The sequence below is a fragment of the Vulpes lagopus genome, chromosome 12 (genome assembly GCF_018345385.1).
Source record: "Vulpes lagopus strain Blue_001 chromosome 12, ASM1834538v1, whole genome shotgun sequence".
Taxonomy (NCBI): Eukaryota; Metazoa; Chordata; class Mammalia; order Carnivora; family Canidae; genus Vulpes; species Vulpes lagopus.
In genome coordinates, this window is record NC_054835.1 from 7,716,934 (window position 1) to 7,736,517 (window position 19,584).

The 19,584-nt window shown below is 56.9% G+C and overlaps 1 protein-coding gene across 1 annotated transcript in view; it reads left to right on the top strand.

Annotated features, from left to right (window-relative positions):
• Positions 1–19,584, top strand: part of HMCN2 (hemicentin 2) — a 146,592-nt gene that overhangs the window by 74,710 nt on the left and 52,298 nt on the right. Inside the window, 18 exon segments of the mRNA XM_041724913.1 lie at positions 913–1,067; positions 1,934–2,212; positions 3,828–4,109; positions 4,779–4,887; positions 5,051–5,220; positions 6,058–6,212; positions 6,592–6,688; positions 7,152–7,247; positions 7,776–7,952; positions 8,565–8,722; positions 9,587–9,710; positions 11,294–11,469; positions 12,579–12,675; positions 12,850–12,969; positions 14,944–15,105; positions 16,110–16,391; positions 17,647–17,814; positions 19,010–19,123. Of these exon segments, the coding sequence (XP_041580847.1) occupies positions 913–1,067; positions 1,934–2,212; positions 3,828–4,109; positions 4,779–4,887; positions 5,051–5,220; positions 6,058–6,212; positions 6,592–6,688; positions 7,152–7,247; positions 7,776–7,952; positions 8,565–8,722; positions 9,587–9,710; positions 11,294–11,469; positions 12,579–12,675; positions 12,850–12,969; positions 14,944–15,105; positions 16,110–16,391; positions 17,647–17,814; positions 19,010–19,123 (2,921 nt within the window).

Genomic DNA, 19,584 nt, shown 5'->3' on the forward strand with positions numbered 1-19,584 from the left:
CGGGGTTCATCCGTGCTGGAGCAGAGATCCGCACAGGCACACCTCAGAGATGCTGCGGGTTCGGCAGCAGCCCACTGCAAGAGAGCAAATATCGCGATAAAGCAAATCAAATGAGTTTTTTGGTTTCCCAGTGCGCATAAAAGTCGTGTTCCACTATACTGGAGTCTATCAAATATGCAACACTATTGTGTCTAAAAACCAACGGACCTACTTTAATAAACAATAGTTTATCACTAAAAATTGCTAACCATCATCTGAGCTCTTGGTAAGTTGCAATCACGGATAACAAATATATGCTACAAATCACAGCCTAGCAAATACGATGATAATGAGAGAGTTTGAAATAGTGTGAAAATGACCAAAATCATGACAGAGGCATGCAGGGAGCAAATGCCATTGGAAAAACGGCGCCAACTGACTTACTCGATGCAGGGTTGCCACAAACCTTCAGTTTGTAAGGAATGTAGTATCTGCACAGCACAAAAAAGTGAGATGTGCCTGCACTTACTACTTTTTTTTTCTTTTAAGATTTTATTTGAGAGAGAGAGAGAGTGAGAGAGAGAACACGAACAGAGGGAGAGGCAGAGGCAGAGGGAGAAGCAGACTCTCCATTGAGCAGGGAGCCCAGCACAGGGCTTGATCCTGGGACCCCAGGATCATGACCTGAGCCGAAGGCAGATGCTTAACCAACTGAGCCACCCAGGTGCCCCATACTTCATTGCTTTTAATGGCTGAATAACATTCCACTATAGAGATCAGCCACATTTTGTGCCCATTCCCTAGTGGACGAGCACCTTTTGGCGATGGTGAACCTTGAAGATTCCTTTTTCACAAGCGGCAGGCTCTGCTCTGAGCAGCCTGGCCCTGCCAGCACCAGCCTAACTGGTGGTGTTCTCATGACCCTCCTTCCAGGCCCATCCTACCAGGAGACCCTCACGTCCAGCTCCAAGAGGATGGCCAGGTTCTCAGAATCGCCAGCAGTCACCTGGGGGATGAGGGATGGTACCAGTGTGTGGCCTTCAGCCCCGCCGGCCAGCAGGCCAAGGACTTCCAGCTCAGGATGCAGGGTGAGCCCGGCCCCCACCACGGCTGTCCTCTGCATGGAGGGAGGACAGGGCAGAGGGGGGCCCTGGAGGAGCAGCCCCCAGTCCAGTCAGGCTGGGGGGAGGGACAGGGAACCTGGCCCAGTGTCCCCAAATCCCATTGTCCCCATCCCCAGATTTGCAGCTTTACTATTCCTGATCCTGCTCGCGATGACCATTTCTCCAAATTTTTTTAAAATCAAGTTCCTTGTCTTACACAAAAACTCACCTATTTAAAAGGATATTTAATATCTCAACTGTAATTGGGAAGCCAGGGCCACCTGGCCTTCAGGGAAGAAGCTGTGAAAGCAAATACAGCAAGAGAGCATTGATATAGAAAGTACTAGAAGGGTTAAGGGCATAGTCAGCCAAACGTCCACACCTTTCCCTTTGTCATTATCAGGATGGAAGGATTTTGGGAAGGGTGGAGCTGTTCTGTCCTGAGATGCATGGTGCTATTTCATGCTGTGCCCACGCACCCCCAGGGATCACCGTGGGTGTCACCAGTGGTGAACCCCTGATTTTGGTCATTGTGCAGATAGGGAGACTGAGAGCCAGAGAGGGAAAGTGACCTGTGCCCGGCCATGCAGTGAGTTAAGGTCAGAGTGGGTCCAGAGCCCAGACCTGTGGCTCCTCTGCCACCTCCGCACCTCTTGTGATGACCAGGACCCACATCAACAACTCCCGAGAGGCCTCCCCGTCTATCCCCAGATCCCCTACTCTCTCCGTGCCCTGTAATAGGAACCAGAGACACGTGCAGTAATTTTGGTCAATGGGCGTGTGACTACCACTCTGGGGTTGGCTCCGGGGAGGCTCCCTGTGACCAGCAGCCCCTGCCTTGTCCTTCTCAGTGCCTCCCACCATCTGGGGCTCCAACGGGACAAGCGAGGTGGCCGTCATGGAGGGCCACCCGGTGCGGTTCTTGTGTGAGGCCCGAGGAGTGCCTGCTCCTGACATCACCTGGTTCAAGGACGGGGCCTCCCTCCCGCTCAGCGCAGAGGCTGTCTATACCAGGGGCGGCCGGCAGCTGCAGCTGGAGAGGGCCCGGGGCTTGGATGCTGGCACCTACACCTGCCAGGCCAGCAACCCCGTGGGTGTCACAGAGAAGACCACCAGGCTGGAGGTCTATGGTGAGTGGCTGGGGGGTGCAGCGGGCATCGGGCAGCTGGAGTGGGCAGTGGGGGCGGGGGCCTCTGGGCTGTGGTGGGCCTGTCTTCAAAAGTCGCTGAGGGGAGCGGCCAGAGGCCTAGGATCATGAGACCAAGGAGTTGCCCAGGGAACATGGCCATCTCGGCGTGTCTGACTTCCTCACCCGGACAGGCAGGATGCTGAGGCCAGGGGCAGAGGGGCCTATCTGGGGGTCCAGGCAGAGCCCAGCCAAGAATCTGCATTCGCAGTCCCCTCCAGGGATAGCCCTTGTCACTGTTCCTCTGTGAATAATTAACTGTTCTTCATTAATCACTCACTGTAAGCCAGGGCCCCTGGGGCTTTTCACAACATCAGCTCATTTTATCAGGGTTCAGGGGCCTGGGCCCTTGTCTCCCTGTCTCTGCCTTACCCATGAGCAAAGTGGGCTCTGGGGATGACAGGCTGGCTGCGGGTCACTTGCTAGGAGGTGATGGGACCTGGTTCATGGGGTGGGGATGGGGGTCTGACCATAAATGTGCTGTTTACCTGGGTATAGACCCACCTTGAGGGACTGTGCTCTGAGGATACGTGGAGAGGGCAGGAAAAGCTGGGAGCAGGTGGGCAGGGGCAGGGTCTGACACCCAGAGGGCAGGTCACTGGGTCATCCTGGCCCCTCAGGAGGACTCAGCTCCAGAGCTCTGGCCTCCAAAGATGAGGAAGGCTTGGGCCCTGGAGCCATGGAGATCCTGAAGGTAAGTTGGGCTGCGTGGGGCAGACCTCTGAGGATGAGCCCAGCTGCCATCTCGGGAATGCTCATTTGGGGATCAGAGGACCTCCTGGAAATGCAATGGAAAGTGCATTTTCCTTTTTTTTTTTTTTTTGAAAGATTTAAATTATTCATGAGGGAGAGGCAGGGACATAGGCAGAGGGAGAAGCAGGCTCCCTGTGGAGATCCCAATGAAGGACTCGATCCCAGGACCCCGGGATCATGACCTGAGCCCCCGAGGCAAACGCCCAATCACTGAGCAACCCACGTGTCCTGAAAGTGTATTTTCATAAAAGTTTCAAAGGGGCTTGTGGCTCAGACAAAGTTGAGACACTCATCCCAGGCTGTCATCTTCCCATGTCCCCTGGTGAGGGCTCCATGGTCTCAGCCACTTGGGGGCCCTTCTCAGGGAGGGAGAGAGGAGTCCCCTCTGGCTACCCCCTTGACCATCAAAGGCTGAACCCCCACAGACCAGGCCCTCTGGGCTTGGCCTGCCCCAGGTGTCTTCTTCCTCAGACCAGGGAGGGGTCTTGAAGGAGCAGTGGTTCTGGTCTCGGGCCCTGAGGAGCCCATTGCTTTGGTTCCACAGATGCAGAGGCCTACTGTGTGCAGCCACTGAGGCACACAGATAAGCTCTTGTTCTGCTCTTGGAGAGCCCCAGGGTTGGCGGGATGGAGAGAAGAGGCAAGCAGTGTTAGGGGAGGGATGCGGCCCAGGGCAGAGGAGGGAGAGAGTGCTGTGAGCCTGGGGGCATGAGGTCAACAAGGGTCTTACAATGGGCTGGCCTGTTGGGCAGGTTACAGACTGGTGTCCCGCTCTGGTCCCTGAGCAGTCCCGTGCTTCTTCCCTAGTCCCACCCACCATCGAGGGCGCAGGAGGAGGGCCTCGTGTGGTGAAGGCTGTGGCGGGGAGGCCCTTGGCACTGGAGTGTGTGGCCAGAGGCCAGCCACCCCCTACCCTCTCCTGGCACCACGAGGGGCTGCCCGTGGCAGAGAGCAACGAGACGTGGCTGGAGGCAGGAGGCCGTGTGCTGACCCTGGAGGGCCTGGGGGAGGCGTCTGGAGGCCTGTACAACTGTGTGGCCAGCAGCCCCGCCGGGGAGGCCGTTCTGCAGTACTCCGTGGAGGTGCAGGGTGAGCCGGGGACTGTCCCCCTGATCCGGGTCACCTGGGCTATGGACCACCCCTCCTCCCCCCACTATGTGTGGGTCCCTGCCGCCCTGGGGGGATGCCAGGGGGTAAAGCGCCCTGCGTGCCTGTATCACCTAAGACATATGAACACACAGATCTGGGCTGGAGGTCTTGCCAAACTACACAAAGGGACAGAGTTGAGCCCCAGGAGCAGGATTCCTGTTCCTGCTCCGGACCCCAAGCCAGATCGCTTTGGATAGGACCCCACTCTGCCTCCCAGGTGCTTCCTGGTCAACGGGATGGTCATTATCAAGGACTCCCTGAGGCCCAAAGCTGGGCTTTGGGCTTCGGTTCCAGGGTGGGGTGGGGCCTTTGCCTGCCTTCTTCCATCCAACAGACTTTTCTTAGGCATCAACTCTGGGCCAGGCCCAGGTGGTATCGGAGATAAAGCAGAGGTCAAGGCAGATGAGACTCCTGAGGCCTCAGTCTGGTGGGGAGACAGGCATTTAATAACAGGCCAAGCCTGTGGGGAGACCAGAAGGGCTAACTCGTCCTGTGGTTCCAGAAGGCCTCCTGGGGGGCCGGAGGGGTGAGGCTGGGATCCTGCTCCGGAGGTGCTGGGGGCTTGGGTTTGCTCGGCTCCAAACACCCACTGGTGGGTCCTGCCCACAGTGCCCCCACAGCTCCTGGTGGCCGAAGGCGTGGGCCAGGTGACCGCCCTCGTGGGACAGCCCCTGGAACTTTCCTGCCAGGCCTCGGGCTCCCCAGTACCTACTCTCCAGTGCGTAAGGGGCGGCAGTAGAGGCCAGGGCAGGGTGGGGGCTGGTGGGGGTGGGAAGTACTCGCCCTCCCTGGGAGTGTGAAGAGGCCATGGAGCCAGCCTGCCCAGCCTGACTGCCCTGGCCTCATGCTGACCGACATGTCCCCCTCCCCGCCCTCCTCAGGTGGCTGCACAACGGCCGCCCCGCCGAGGAGCTGGCTGGGGTGCAGGTGGCCTCACGGGGGGCCATGCTGCAGATCAGCCGTGTGGAGCCAGGCCATGAGGGCCTCTTGGCCTGCCAGGCCACCAACGAGGCGGGCACTGCGGGGGCTGAGGTGGAGCTGTCCGTGCACGGTGAGGGGGCACGGGCAGCCTGAGATACTGTGGGTGGGTAGAGCCAGGGGCCCGTGGCCGTCCTTTGTAGGCCTGGTGGACAAGGGAAGGGCCCAGGGCTGGTCTTTTCTAGATGGTATTTCTAGGCTGCACTGCCCCCTAAGAGACACAGGAATGAGAGGCTGGCCCTAGCTGCTTCCCCACTTGTCATGTGTGCTGTCCACAGGCCCTCACTCCCCTCCCCTCTCTTCACCTGCTTGCTTGCTCTCTTCATGCTGACCTCGCTGAACTCCACTCAATTCTTTAAACGCATCAGCTTTCTCACCTCCAAGCCTGCAAAGACTATTTCTTCTGCCTGGAATATTCTTCCTCTTGGTCTTTGCCTGCCTAGTGCCTTCCTATCTTTCAGGTTTGGCCTAAAACACCCCTTCCTCCAGGAAGCCCTCCTTGCTCCCACCGTGCTTCTAATCTGCCTAGCCTGCCATGGCCATGGCCTTCCACCTGCTGTATTAAAATTGCCCATTTGGTTACTCGTCTCCACTGCCCAGCTCTGCATGGACAGCGCTGTAGCCACTGTTCTCTATGATACCCCTGAGCCCGGTACAGAAGAGATGCTCAATGCACATATGGATGGGTGGATGGATGGGTAGGAGAATTTTAAAAGGAAGACCTGCTCTGCTGGTTCCCAGTCTGGTGCTCTCCCCCTAAGCCAAGTGTCTGTTGAGTTGAGTGGATGGAAGCCAGAGGCTGACCCTGTAAAGATACTCCCCACACTCCAGGCATTGAGGAGATGGCTGGGTGCTCACTGCACCCCTCCTGACCCTGACCTGGGCCCTCCCTGCCTCTCCCCCTGCCCAGAGCTCCCAGAGGTGGCCATCGTTGGAGGTGACAATATCACAGTCCCTTTCCTACAGCCTGTGACCCTCCAATGTGTGGGGACTGGAGCACCCACCCCAAGTCTCCGCTGGTGGAAGGATGGGGTGGCCCTGGCAGCCTTGGGGGGAAAACTGCAGGTACAGCCAGGGGCCCCAGGGCTGGTGGGGTAACCGGGCAGAGGTGGAGGGTCCCGCTGGTCCCGAGTGGGGCCCTGGCAGCCTGGAGGAAGAATGAACACTGGGTGGTGGGCCTGGAGAGGAGAGGAGTCTCAGAAGGCTCAGCTACGGGAGGGATGGAATGGGGGGAAGGGACATATCCCTGGCATCTGAATACATGGCCTAGAACTCCAGCCCCGGAGCCCAACTGTCCCCTTGACTCCTTTCTCCTGCCCCTGGGGTCTACAGCAAGCCAGCTGCTCACTGTGTCCCTGCATCCCTCTGACCACCCTCCAGCACAGGGTGCCACGTCCCCATGTCCCCATGGCACACACTCTGTCATCCCTCCCCCCTGACCCAGATCGAGAAGGTGGACCTAAGGGATGAAGGCATCTACACTTGTGCTGCTACCAGCCTGGCCGGCGAGAGCAAAAGGGATGTGACTCTCAAGGTTTTGGGTAAGGACAAGGGTGCTGGATGGTGGGTGATCCCATGGGGGCCCCTGGGGCTGCTCTGGGGGGCTAGGGGTGGGGAAAGGAATGGGATTTTAAAAACACTGCATGTCCTTGTCGCATTCATACCTGGCTTTGCTTGTCCTATTCATTTGTGGGTTCGTTCCCGTCCTGGTGTGTGTGGACACATCCCTGTCTTGTCATTTTTCATGGCTGCCCAGCATTCTGCTTCTCCACCGGGGTGAGCACTGGGGTCGTCCCCGTCATACGACTGCCACAGAGTTCACAGCCCAATGACTTTGTTCTCGTGCGGGTTCAGGAGTGTGGTTCCTTGGTCAGAGGACATGAGCCGTCTGGGGCTTTTATTGCCTGGACCCTTTAGGAAGGCCGGGGAGGGGCAGAGGGATGGCTGAGATAAGCCGCCCAGAGCCCCCATCCACCAAGCCAGGGCTCTCCCTGTCTCCTCTAGTGCCCCCCAACATCGAGCCGGGCCCGCTGAACAAGGCCGTGCTAGAAAATGCCTCCGTGACCTTGGAGTGTCTGGCTTCGGGCGTCCCGCCTCCTGGTAAGACCCCTCTGCTTGGCAGGCCAAGGACTGGGAGCCCTGAGTTGTTGTCTGTCCAGGGCTCTTCTCTAGACCAGCAGTGGGGGAAAGGCCAGGAACTTGGGGCTAGGAGTATGTGTTCTGCAGATGGGGTGGGCCCTGGCAGGGTGTAAGGAAGCTGAGGATACAATTGGTCCATGCTTATGAGGCTGCTGCTTTAGGGGGCACCATGTTTTCCTCTAAAGGTTTCTGTCGTGGCTTCCCGGCAGGGAGGGGTGGTGAGGAGGGTGCAGGGCTGGCTTTGACTCTCCTTGCTCCTGGCTGCCCCAGCCTCCACCCCATGGGACTTCCCCTCTGCCTCTGTCCTGTCTCAGACACACTGCCCTGTTCCACTCCCAGCCTTCTTCCTGGAGAACCCGCCTTGCTCTGATGCCTGAAATAAGGGCACTCCAAATAAAGGCCACCCCGGAAGTCTTTTGTAGGTGCTCATTATCCAGACACAGTCTGAAGGGCTGGCAGGACTGCTTGCATCTCTCATCTCTCCCCCAGATATCTCCTGGTTCAAGGGCCGCCAGCCTGTCTCTGCCTGGAAGGGAGTGACAGTGTCAGCTGATGGGAGAGTTCTCCACATTGAGCAAGCACGATTTTCTGATGCTGGGAACTACCGCTGTGTGGCATCCAATGTGGCAGGAAGTACAGAGCTGCAGTATGGGCTACGGGTCAATGGTGAGCTGCCCTGGGACTGAAGGGGTCCTTGTCCAAAAAGTTGTCCTTTTATTCATTTGTCTGTCAATCTGTTTACCCATCCATCATCCATCATCCATCATCCACCCACCATCTGTCCTTCCATCCATCCATCTATCCATCCATCATCCATTCATCCATCCATCCATCATCCGTTCATCCATCTATGCATCCATTCATCATACATTCATCCATCCATCCAACCATTATCTACCCATGCATCCTTCATCCATCCATCTATCCAGCCCAGGAGTCCTCAGCCTTGTTACCCCATGCCATCCCCATAATAATGACCTCATGTTGACCAGAGGACTCAAGTTCAAGTACTATTTCTGTCACTTTCTAGCTGGTCAACCTTGGGCAGGTGACTTGCCCTCTCTGACTCTCAGTTCCCCATCTGTAGAAGCCTCATGATGGTATTACAAGAATGAGATGAGCACCTTGAGGATACAGAGTGATGTGCGTCTGTTGGGAGTGGCAGTCGCAGCACTTTTGTTTGTGTCTGTGTGTTCTGTGGGGTGGCCCAGCCAGGGGCCCTTCCAGTTTCGCTCCCAATGGGACTCACCTGTACCCTGTGTCATTGCTACCCTTCAGTGCCTCCTCGGATCACCTTGCCACCCAGCCTGCCAGGCCCTGTGCTGCTCAATGCCCCGGTCCGGCTGACCTGCAATGCCACTGGAGCCCCCAGCCCCACACTGATGTGGCTGAAAGATGGAAACCCTGTGTCCACTGCAGGGCCTTCTGGCCTCCAGGTCAGCAGGCTAGGCAGCCCTGGCTCTCCTCCCTGGTGCTTCAGTAGGTGCTAGAAGCAGAGGTCAGGCCCTGAGAGCTCTGACGTGAGGGAGAAGGAGGGGCCACCGAGGATGGTTTGCTGGAGGGAGGAAGGAGAGCTGCTAAATGGAGAGTCTCGAGTCACATGGTCTCCAGAAAGATAATGCAGGCCACCAATGCGATTTTTAAGAGATTTATTCGTTTTAAAGATTTATTCATTTATTTGAGAGAGAGAGATAACATGGGGAGGAGGGGCAAAGGGAGAGGGAGAGAAAGTCTCAAGCAGACACCACACTGAGCATGGAGCCTGACGTGGGACTTAATCCCACAATCGCAAGATCACCACCTGAGCCGAAACCAAGAAGTGGATGCTCAACTGACTGAGCCACCCAGGTGCTCCAAGCTGTATACATAATTTTAAATTTTCTAGTAGCTACATTCAAATGAGTAAAAAGAAATAAGTGAAATCAATTTTAATGAAATATTTTCATCAACTCAGACTATCCAAAAGTCTATTCATCACATGATTGATATAGAAATTATTGAAGTATTTTACGTTTCTCCTTTGGTTCTCTTTGAAGTCTGTTGTATATTTTAAACTTGGGGTTCAAAGGCTCAGTAGCGCTGCTCCGGAGGACTGTCTTGGGGGCACTGATGGAGTTTGCCCACCGGCTGGCAGAGGGCCCAAGGTCCAGGCACAGCTCCCACTTCCCCTGCATTGTGGGGGGCTCTGGGGCCCGAAGCCTGCTGCCCAGGCATGCCCGGCAGTGGGGCCAGCACGTGAAGGTGTGGGCACTGCCCCTCAAGGTACATAAGCTCATGTGGGCTTCCTTCTGGGGGCACAGGTCTTCCCTGGGGGCCGGGTCCTCACCTTGGCCAGCGCCCGGGCCTCAGACTCTGGCAGCTACTCCTGTGTGGCCGTGAGTGCAGTAGGCGAGGACCGCCGGGATGTCATCCTCAGTGTCCACGGTGAGTGTCAGCCTCAGGGTGCTGTCTGATCCAGACCAGTGGCTCAGGAAACTGGGGCCAGGGGTGCCCCCACCACATCCAAGGGGCAAGGGGCAGGTGGATGTGGGTGGCACCAGCCTGAGAGTATGGCTGCCTTCACGTGGGGGTCAGTGGGAGGCGAGCTCCCCCGTCGTGGACAGGTGGGTGTGAGCGGGCGGCTTGCACAGCCAGGAGCTCTGTGTTCAGGAAACAAGCGGGACGAGCGTGACATGGCAGGAGGAGCATGGGGCCAAGTCAGGAATCGGATGTTCTTACTGTCCTACGTCGAAGGGAGTAACTCCGTTCAGGAAGGGCAGTGGGGTGGATGTTTGGGGCTCATGAGTGTCATAGACGCGGGTTCAAATCCTGCTTCTGCCACTTCCTAGTTCTGTGAGCCTGGGCTACTCACTCTGCTTCTCTGAGCTTCCTTTTTTTTTTTTTTTTTTTAAGATTTTATTTATTTATTTGTGAGGAGAGAGAGAGAGAGAGTGAGAGAGAGTAGGGGGAGGGACAGAGGGGGAGGGACGAGCAGACTCCACACTGAGCACAGAGCCCGATGCGGGGCTCTGCCCCACAACCCTGAGATCGTGACCTGAGCTGAAATCAAGAGTCAGACCCTTGACCAACTGAGCCCCCCAGGTGCCCCCAAGCCTCTCTTTCTTCATCTGTGAAAGAAAGCACAGGTGGGTGCGAAGATAGCACCCACCTCAGAGGTTGTCGTGGGAGTCACTCCACTCATGAAGCACATAGTTACAGTTGCTGTTCTAACAACTCCTCTTGTGGGATTTTGTGGGGGTCTGCGGAGGTACACGGGAGAATGCTAGGAAGCATAGAGCCTTGGCTAGGAGGGGTGAGGGAGCCGTCTGTTCTAGCTCCTTCCCTTTGCTGGTGGCATGCTGAAGTGCTCACTATGGCTCACTGTGCACGGGGCCTCCACCAGGTGGGGACTTTGATTACTCCCATTTTACAGATAAGGAAATTGAGGCCCAGAGAGGCTGAGGAGCATCTCCAGGGCCTCACACAGTGACTGAGTGGCAGACACAGGACACCAGCCCAGGAGCTCTGATTCCAGACCATGCTTTTGCCTTCCTAACCCCGACCCTGCTCTGGTTATTTTTGTATCGGGGGGAAAAGTGCCTCAGGGATCTGCTTTTATGATGCTTAAAAAAAGAAAAGAAATAAAGATCCTATGTTTCTAAAAAAAATTCGAGATAATTGTAAACTCACAGAGAATTGATACCGAGAGATCCTGGGTCCCCTTTACCTGCTTTTCCTCGATGGTATCGTTGTGTGCAGCTAAAACACAGAATTGCATATGGGATATTGACCTTGCTGTGACCATGCTACATTCAGATTTGGGGGCTTGGTCTTGGAGCAGGATGGGGAAGGTCCTGGAGGGGGAATAAGAGGGCTACCGCACAGTGGGGAGGCCCCCTCCTAACCCTGACTCCGCATCCCCTGGGGCTTGCTCCTGGCTGCCAAAGTGGTTGGCCTGACAGCAGCCCTGGCCCTGTCCTGCCGGTCCCTCACCTGCCTGAGACCCCTCTCCTGCCCTCCTGCCACAGTGCCGCCGAGCATCCTTGGGGAAGAGCTGAACATGTCCGTCGTGGCCAATGAGTCAGTGACCCTGGAGTGCCAGAGCCAAGCTGTGCCCCTACCCGTGCTGAGCTGGAGGAAGGACGGCCACCCCCTGGAGCTGAGGCCTGGCATCCACCTCTCTGCAGACAAAGCCTTGCTGGAGGTGTGTGGCCTCCTAGGGGGCTGGTGGGGCGTCCACTCAGCAGAGCTAGCCCCAGGCAGAGCAGGGCCTGTGGGTGCCCTGCCGAGACTGGTTCAGCTCAGTGCGACCCAGTGCCCAGGGCACCCCCGCCCTGACTGGATCAGAAGCTGCTGCAGGGCCTCCCTCGGTCCCCACAAAGCTGAGCCTTTCTCTTCCCACCTATTTTCCACTCCTTGTTCAAAAACCTCCTGGCCTTTGGGCATTCAAGCCCTTCATCGGGCTTCTGGCCCAGCAAGGGAAGGGTGGGCTAGGATCAGGGACTCTGGGGTCAGCCTGGATTTAAATTTTAGCCCCGCCTCCTCCTGGCTGTGCCACCTTAGGCAATGGCCTGACCACACTGGCCTCACCTGTAAGCACCTGTAAGCACCTTGCCACCTTTCTTCTGGGGTGGCTGAGGTTCTTTTAGAAAGAAAGCCAGCCCCTAGAACAGCTCGTCCATGTCAGCCAGGGGAAGGGGAGGTACGTCTCCAGCTGTTGGGGAGAACCTTCCACTCCAGCCCGTTTCTTCTCTTCCCTCCCCTCTCCACCTTGTGACATGATCATTCCCAGTGCTAAGCACCTCAATTTGGTTTCCTTTGCCCAGAATGCCCGCCCTTCGTCCTCTACATTCTTCAAAGCCACAACCTAGCTTCATCACCCCCTCTGCCGGGATCTGACCTCTGAGGACAGGATCTCCTGCTCCCACCCTCCTTCATTTTCCACCCTCCATTCTGGTCTCTTCTGTTGGACTTTCCAAAGAAGCTAGGAGCAGATTAAAGGCAGGAGAGGGGCTGGGCCAGCCACATACCCATCATCCTTAGTAGGGCTGGGCTGTGGATATGAAGTGGGGTGAGGCTCCCCAAATGGCAGCTCGTTCCATGTACCTGACCCATGTCAGGCCACCACCAGCCGTGGCTTCTGGAAACATCACGGTGCAATAGGTGGGAGATGTGCTATCATTGCGTTCCAGCTGGGGAGGTAGGGATGCAGTGAGGTAAGGTGATCTGCCAAAGATCACGCAATCTGTCTGTCCATGGCTAACCCCATCTCTTTGCTGCCCCCACTGATGGGTCACTCTTGATCTTGGCCAGGTGAGCAGAGCGGAGGTGGGGGATGCAGGCCACTATACCTGCGAGGCACTGAATCAGGCGGGCCGCTCAGAGAAGCACTACAACCTGAACGTCTGGGGTAAGGATCTGGGGTCCCTTCCCCTGCCCCTGGCATGCCTGGCTCTACTGCCCCCCCTGCCCCGGGTGAATGCTACCTCGGTGGTCCCAGGATACTGGCTCTCTCCATTGCCCATCCCTTCCCTCCCCAGCCCACTGCTCACCCCACACCCCTCTCTCTCTGTTCTTCCTCTAGTACCTCCTGTGTTCCCCTCAAGGGAACCCCGTACCCTGACCGTGACCAAAGGGCACCCTGCCAGGCTGTCCTGTGAATGTCGGGGCATCCCTTTCCCCAAGATCTCCTGGAGGAAGGACGGTATGACTGTGTCCATCGTTGCCCCACACCCCATAGCCTCGCTGGGTGCCCCCACCCCACAGCCTAGCTGAACTGGAGATAGGTAGGCTTATGCACAGGGGTGAGGATGCTGGTTACAGAAGTGATGCTGCTCACAGCTCCTCTCTGCTCCGTCCCCGAGTCTGCCAGGTGCCCCAGCTCCTTCCCAGCCAGTGAGAGCTGGATGGGTCCTTTGGACTCTTCCAGAAAGTCCTCCCTGACCCCCACCCCAGGCCAGGGCAGGGCCTCCTGGACACAGCCCGTGTGTGTTAACCTGTCATGTAGCCGTCTTAGTCCTTCAGTATCTACTCTTCATGAGTCTGAGCCCTGAGGGGCACTGTCTTGGCCACCACTGAATTCCAGGTCAGCACCTGGTACAGAATAGGTGCTCAATAAATAGTTGGAATTCATTCACTTAACCAATATTTACTGAGAGCTTCTCTGTTCCCGGCCCCTTTCTAGGCACTGGAAATATGATGGTGGGTCGGGGTAGTCAAATAATAAACAGAAAGTTAGCAAATAACTTTGATGGGAAGTATCATCTATGGAGAAAAGTAAAGCCAAAAGAGGGAGAAGATGTTTGCAGTTTCAGGCTGGGTGGCCAGGGATGTTTCACCAAGCAGAATTTAAGAAGGTGAGGGAGGGACAATCATGAGAATATTGCAGAGAAGAACATTTCAGGCAGAGGTGTGAGCAGGTGCAAAGGCCCCGGGGCAGGAATAAGCCAAGCGTGTTTGAAGAATGGGCAAAGAGGAAATGGACTGGAGCAGAGTCAGCAAAGGAGAGGTAGCAGGAGATGGTCACCAGGGCAGTGGGGGCTGGATGGGAGGCCACTGTAATGATCTTGACTTTTCCCTTGAGAGAGATGGGGCTACCCTAAGGGCTCTGGACAGAGGAGGGACACATCCAATTTCAGCAAATTCACCCTGTCAGCCAGCTGAGAACAGATCACTGAGAGCAAGGATGGCCTGAGAGAGGCTGCTTGTTGCAGGGCTCCAGGCGAGAGATCCTGACCGCCTGGACTAGGCGGGGAGCCATGAGATGGCAAGGGGGCGGGGGGGGGGGGTGGAGTCTGGATGTGTTTCGAAGGTAGTGCTGGCAGATTTCCTGCTGGGTTGGATAGGAGGAGAGAAGGAAGAGTCAGGGTAACTCGAGGTTTTGGTCTGAGAGTCAGGAGAATGGGGCCAGCATCTCGGAGAGGGAGAGATGGTCAGGGGGCAAGCCTGGAGTTTGGGGCTTGTCCACATGGGGACCTCTGTTAGTCACCAGTGAGATGTCAAGCAGGCAGGGGGGCAGGTGTCTGGAGCTAGGCGAGAGATCTGAGCTCGAGATCAATCTGGGAGCAGCAGGGCAGGACAGCAGGGGTGAGCACACAGACAGAAAGGTAAGGGGAGCCTCTGGGACTCCTCCCCACTGCCAGAACACATGTTGAGGGTGACAGAGTCCAGAGGGCTGGCCGCCATGCAGGAGTACCGGATGATGGAAGGTGGTGTTCACTCCTGTGCCTTGAGGCTTCCAAACCCTTCCTCGATGCTGGAATCTTCTTGCCACCAGGGGAACCATGACAGCCACTTGCCCTCCCTCCCCAGGTCACTGCAGCTAGATGGATGGATCATTCGGTACCCATCGTTGAAGCCTATGTGTCAGTCTCTGAGGAGCTTTTAAGGATCTCAGGGAGGATGTGAGGCAGGGTCTGCCCTCCTGGGCTGAGATGCAGAGAGGACACTGACCTGCAGGCACATCTGGGATGAGGAGAAGCCAGGGGGCTAGGGGAGCTCAGAAGGGGGGCCAGGAGCAGGTTTGGCACTCAGAAGACTTCTTGGTAGATGTGACATGTCTGTGGACACCTGAAGATGTGAAAAGATGTTGATCAGGATGTGCTGGGGTGGGGAAGGGAGGAGGGAGGACAAATGTTCTGGGTGGAAGGACCAGGGGCTTCTTTCTCGCTGCATCCAGGTCAGCCCTTGCCAGGGGAGGGGAACAGCCTTGAACAGGTGTCAGCCGTGGGGCGGCTCCTGTACCTGGGACAGACCCAGCCGGCCCAGGAGGGCACATACACCTGTGAGTGCAGCAACGTGGCGGGAAATAGCAGCCAGGACCAGCTGCTGGAGGTGCATGGTGAGCCGGGCTGGGATGACCTGAACCAGGTGGAAGGGGCCAGAAGGGTGGGCAACCAGGCACTCTGGGAAGGCGGACTGCACCCTCCAGAACCCAAGCAGAGACAGGAGCTGTGGCAATTAGAACAACCTCACATGCCCTCTTAGACAGCTGGCATTTTATAAGCTGCCCTACCCTGCTCCCCCCAGTTGGCTTCTTACAGCTTGTGACTTCAGCACGAGAGAGGGGTGACAGGATCCTCAGGAGCCTTCACTGGCCCAGAGAAACCCAATATATCTTTTTTTTCTTAAAAAATTTTATTTATTTATTCATGAGAGACACACAGAGAGAGGCAGAGACATAGGCAAAGGGAGAAGCAGACTCCTCGCAGAGAGCCAGGTGCAGGATTCGGTCCCAGGACCCTGGGATCATGACCTGAGCTGAAGGTAGATGCTCACCACTGAGCCACCTAAGCGTCCCACCAAATATATCTTGAAACAGTTGGAAACAGAGAAATATAAAATTTATGTGAAGCTCGGTCACACAACGGAAACCTGTCTCCAATGACTGGTCCAGCGGGGATGAAATTAGATAGGCAGCCTTGTAAAAATTGTTCTAGAAAATTAACCAGGAAAAGCATGTTCAGCATCCCACTTGTGGAATAACACCCTGCCCCTAAACGGCCCCAGTGACTGTTTAAGGTGCAGGAAGCCCATGGTTTCTGGGGAAGGAGACCCCTCACAAGCCTTTGGGGCTGTGCTGTGTGACCTTGTCCCCGGAACAGGCCTGCTCCTGACTCTCGGGGTGCGGGAGAGGCACGGAGGTTAGGGCTGTGACCCCATCACAGAAATGGAAAGTGGATGCCCCCAGAGTGAGGGGCGTCCCCTGGCCAGGTCACACAGCCAGCAAGGGGCTGGGGGAGCAGAGGCCTGAGTGGGGGTGCGGCTGGCTCATGACGAGTGCCTGGTGCCCCAGCCGCGAGGGCGGCCTTCCTGACCCGCGCTCTCTCTCCCCCCCCCGCTCAGTTCCCCCCCAGATCTCTGGCCCCCGGGAGCCGCACACACAGGTCTCCGTGGTCCGGGACGGGGAGGCCACTCTGTGGTGCAATGCCTCCGGGAAGCCCCCGCCCAGGGTGACGTGGGAGCGGGCTGGCCGGCCACTGGGGGCCGAGCCGGGCCTGCGGCTGCAGAACCAGGGCCAGAGCCTGCGCGTGGAGCGGGCGCGGGCTGCGCACGGCGGGCACTACAGCTGCGTGGCCGAGAACGCGGCGGGCTGGGCCGAGAGGAGGTTCGCGCTGTCTGTGCTGGGTGAGCACCGCTGCGCTGGAGCGGGGGGCGGGACGCCGGAGCCAGCACGGCCCAGCCTGGGGCACAGCCCGTCCTTTCTTTTTTTTTAAAGATTTTATTTATTTATTCATGAGACACAGAGAGAGAGAGAGAGAGGCAGAGACACAGGCAGAGGGAGAAGCAGGCGCCATGCAGGGAGCCCGATGTGGGACTTGATCCGAGGACCTGGGGATCATGCCCTGGGCCAAAGGCAGACGCTCAACCGCTGAGCCAGCCGGGCGTCCCGCAGCCCCTTGTTCCTGCTGGAGGCCGGCGGCTGGCTGGGGAAGCCTTGAGCTCTGCTCTCAGAGTCGGGATTGGCTCCCAGTAGCCCTCTCTGCCTGCCTCCTTCTCCTCACTTGCTGTTCTCCTGCTCCCCTGCCCCTGGCCCTAGGGGAATAAGCAGCCTCTACCCTGCGTGACACATGTGCCGTGGGGCGACTCAGGGCCTGTGAGAGACAAGGAGTCTGAACTGTGTTGTGGGAAGTCAGGGCGGCCTCCTGTAGGAGGTGACCTTGTAGCTGAAATGTAAAAGCTGAGGGGGAGTTCACTGGGTGCCGGGGTGATGGGGAAGAGTGTGCAGGGCAGAGGGAACAGACTCTACAGAGGCCTGGAGAGGTGACACAGCACTTTCAAGGGGCCTGCAACAGCCTCGTGATGCCAATCTTTTATTGAGCTCCTACTGTATGCCTCGGGGTAGGGCGCAAGAAGTGGTGAGATCAAGTGGGCAGGGATGGGTTTAGGGAGGCCGCTCTCATCATGCCCTCCCCTCTCACCCCTCACCCCACCCCACCCCCACCCCCACCACCCCATCCCACCCTGGGGATCCCTGGCCTCACCCACTTATGTCCGCCTGATGGAGCGTGGTTTCCTTTGTGAATGGATCCTTCAGAAAGTGCAGAGGTGCCACTTACCTCCAGCATGTGGATTCAGGGGACTGTCCCTAGTGCCAATCTCGTTGCTCAGCATAGGCACGTGCTAAGCGCTGGTTGGATTCTCCTGGCATCTCTCTGAGGGGGTGGGGAAACTGAGGCTCAAGGTGCCTGCCTGAAACCAAAGCCCAGCCTGTGGCCATCGGTCACTCCCGCCAGGGGGAGTTGCACTGACCTTGTCACTTCTGCTACTTGGACTCTCCGAATAGGGGTGGGGGTCGTTGCAGGGAGACAGCTGTTGCGGGCAGGGAAGGAGCATACAGACCCCATATGCACCCTGAATGCGGCTTCTCCTCTGTGCCTAGAACCCCCAGAGCTCATCGGAGACTCGCACCAGCTGACCAATGTCTCTGCCGCCTTGCATAGCCCCTTGACGCTGCTCTGTGAAGCCACAGGCGTCCCACTCCCGGGGGTCCGCTGGTTCCGAGGGGAGGAACCCATCAGCCCCGGGGAGGACACCTACCTCTTGACAGGTAAGGTGCCAGTCAGGGGAGTACCTGATTATCAGGTCTGGCCCTCTGCCTCTACCTCTGTTTATCACATGCCCATGACCTCTGACCCCTTGCTGCTAGGCCTGGTTGGGATAAGCATTGGGCTACTGGTCCCCCGAAGAGTGCAACCAAAAACACTGACTAGGTGAGGTGTGCCAGGAAAAACAATTGGATTTAAATAAGTTCGGGAAAAGACTTCCTGCTGTGTTCCCCTGCCCTCCTCTGGAAGGCTGACAGTGACTATTTGCCTAGCTAAGGTTCTGATAAGCCCTGTGGCAAAAAAGAAAAAAAAAAAATCTCATGGCCCATCTATAACATCCCCCAGAATATTAACAAACTTTTGAAATACTGAGCTAAGCACCTTCTCTGAATATTCATCCTCCCCACAAAGTTGATTTGTGATGGTTTTTGTTGGTATACAAATGGGGAAACGGAGGCCCAAGAGGCAGTGTCCCATCCATATCTTACAGGAACTCTGAGATCACTGAAGCTCAGCCTCAGTGACTCAGCAACTGCTCCACACAACCAAAGCTGGGAAGGCACATAAATTTTCCCTGTGCTCCACTTCTGAGCACTTGGTGAGGGCTTTCAGATGCCTTGTGGTACGAATTCAGAGACCACATCTGGGCAGGAGGGAGCATGACAATCCATTAGTGGTGCCTGCTCCGGGGGCAGGAACAGCAGTAATAACATGCCCTATGTATCTGCCTTCCCTGGGCAGGTCTTAGATGATCCTTGGTCACATTCCCCTGGGAGGAGCTGGCTTGCCTCTGAGAGGCCCTTGGGAGAAGGCGGCTTTTTTCCAGGTCCACTAGAATAGAATGGGGACCTCTGGCCTGGGCCAGGACTACAGAGCCCATTGCTGTCCGTTTACCCCCAGCCAGTGCCCAGAACCAGGGGTAGCCAGGTGACAGGTCCTTCTTACTAGAACAGGTTCACCTTCAAGTTCCTCAAGTTCACCCACGTGCCTGTCTGAAGTCCAGCGGGCTCCCTTTCTTCTGTTTACCCTCCTGGGTCTCAGTTTCCCTATCTGAGAAATGCAGCACTGGGGGAGGCAGACACGTACACATCTAATTACACACTCCATGCACTCCTGTTCCTGGTGAGCGGCCGGGGCTCAGCTTGGGACAGAGGCTGCTCATCGCCGTGCTTGGAGCCCACTCCTCTTCCTCCCCAGGGGGCTGGATGCTGAGGATAACCCGGGCTCGGGAGCAGGACAGAGGTCTTTACTCATGCCTGGCAAGCAATGAGGCTGGGGAGGTTCGGAGGAACTTCAGCGTCGAGGTCCTGGGTATGTCGTAGCCCTATTCTCATGGGCATCCCATGAATTACTCTTCTCCCACCTAGGAGCTGCTGGGGGGCTATGTCTAGGATGAAGGGCTCATGCTGGACCAGGGGGCTCTGCACAGGAAGGAGAGAGAGGCTCCTTTTCTTTGCCTGATCAACGACCTCTGCTCTGAGGCTGCCATGGAACTTTCTGGAAACAGCAGAGACTAACCCAAAGTGGAAGGGAGCCACCACCACCCCACTGCCTTCTCCTGATCAGGGCCTTCCCCTAGAGGCTCTTGTACTTCTCTCAGCCAGCAACGAATGTTTATTGAACTCACTGCTCCGTGGAAGCAGGCACAAGGGGATGGGAAACTGAGGCACAGGGAACTGAAGGCAGTTGCCTTGGGCTCTTAGTTCTGGGCTCTTGCCTTCTGGCTTCATGGTTGTTCAGCCAACCCTGGTCAGTAACCAGCTGTGTCCCTG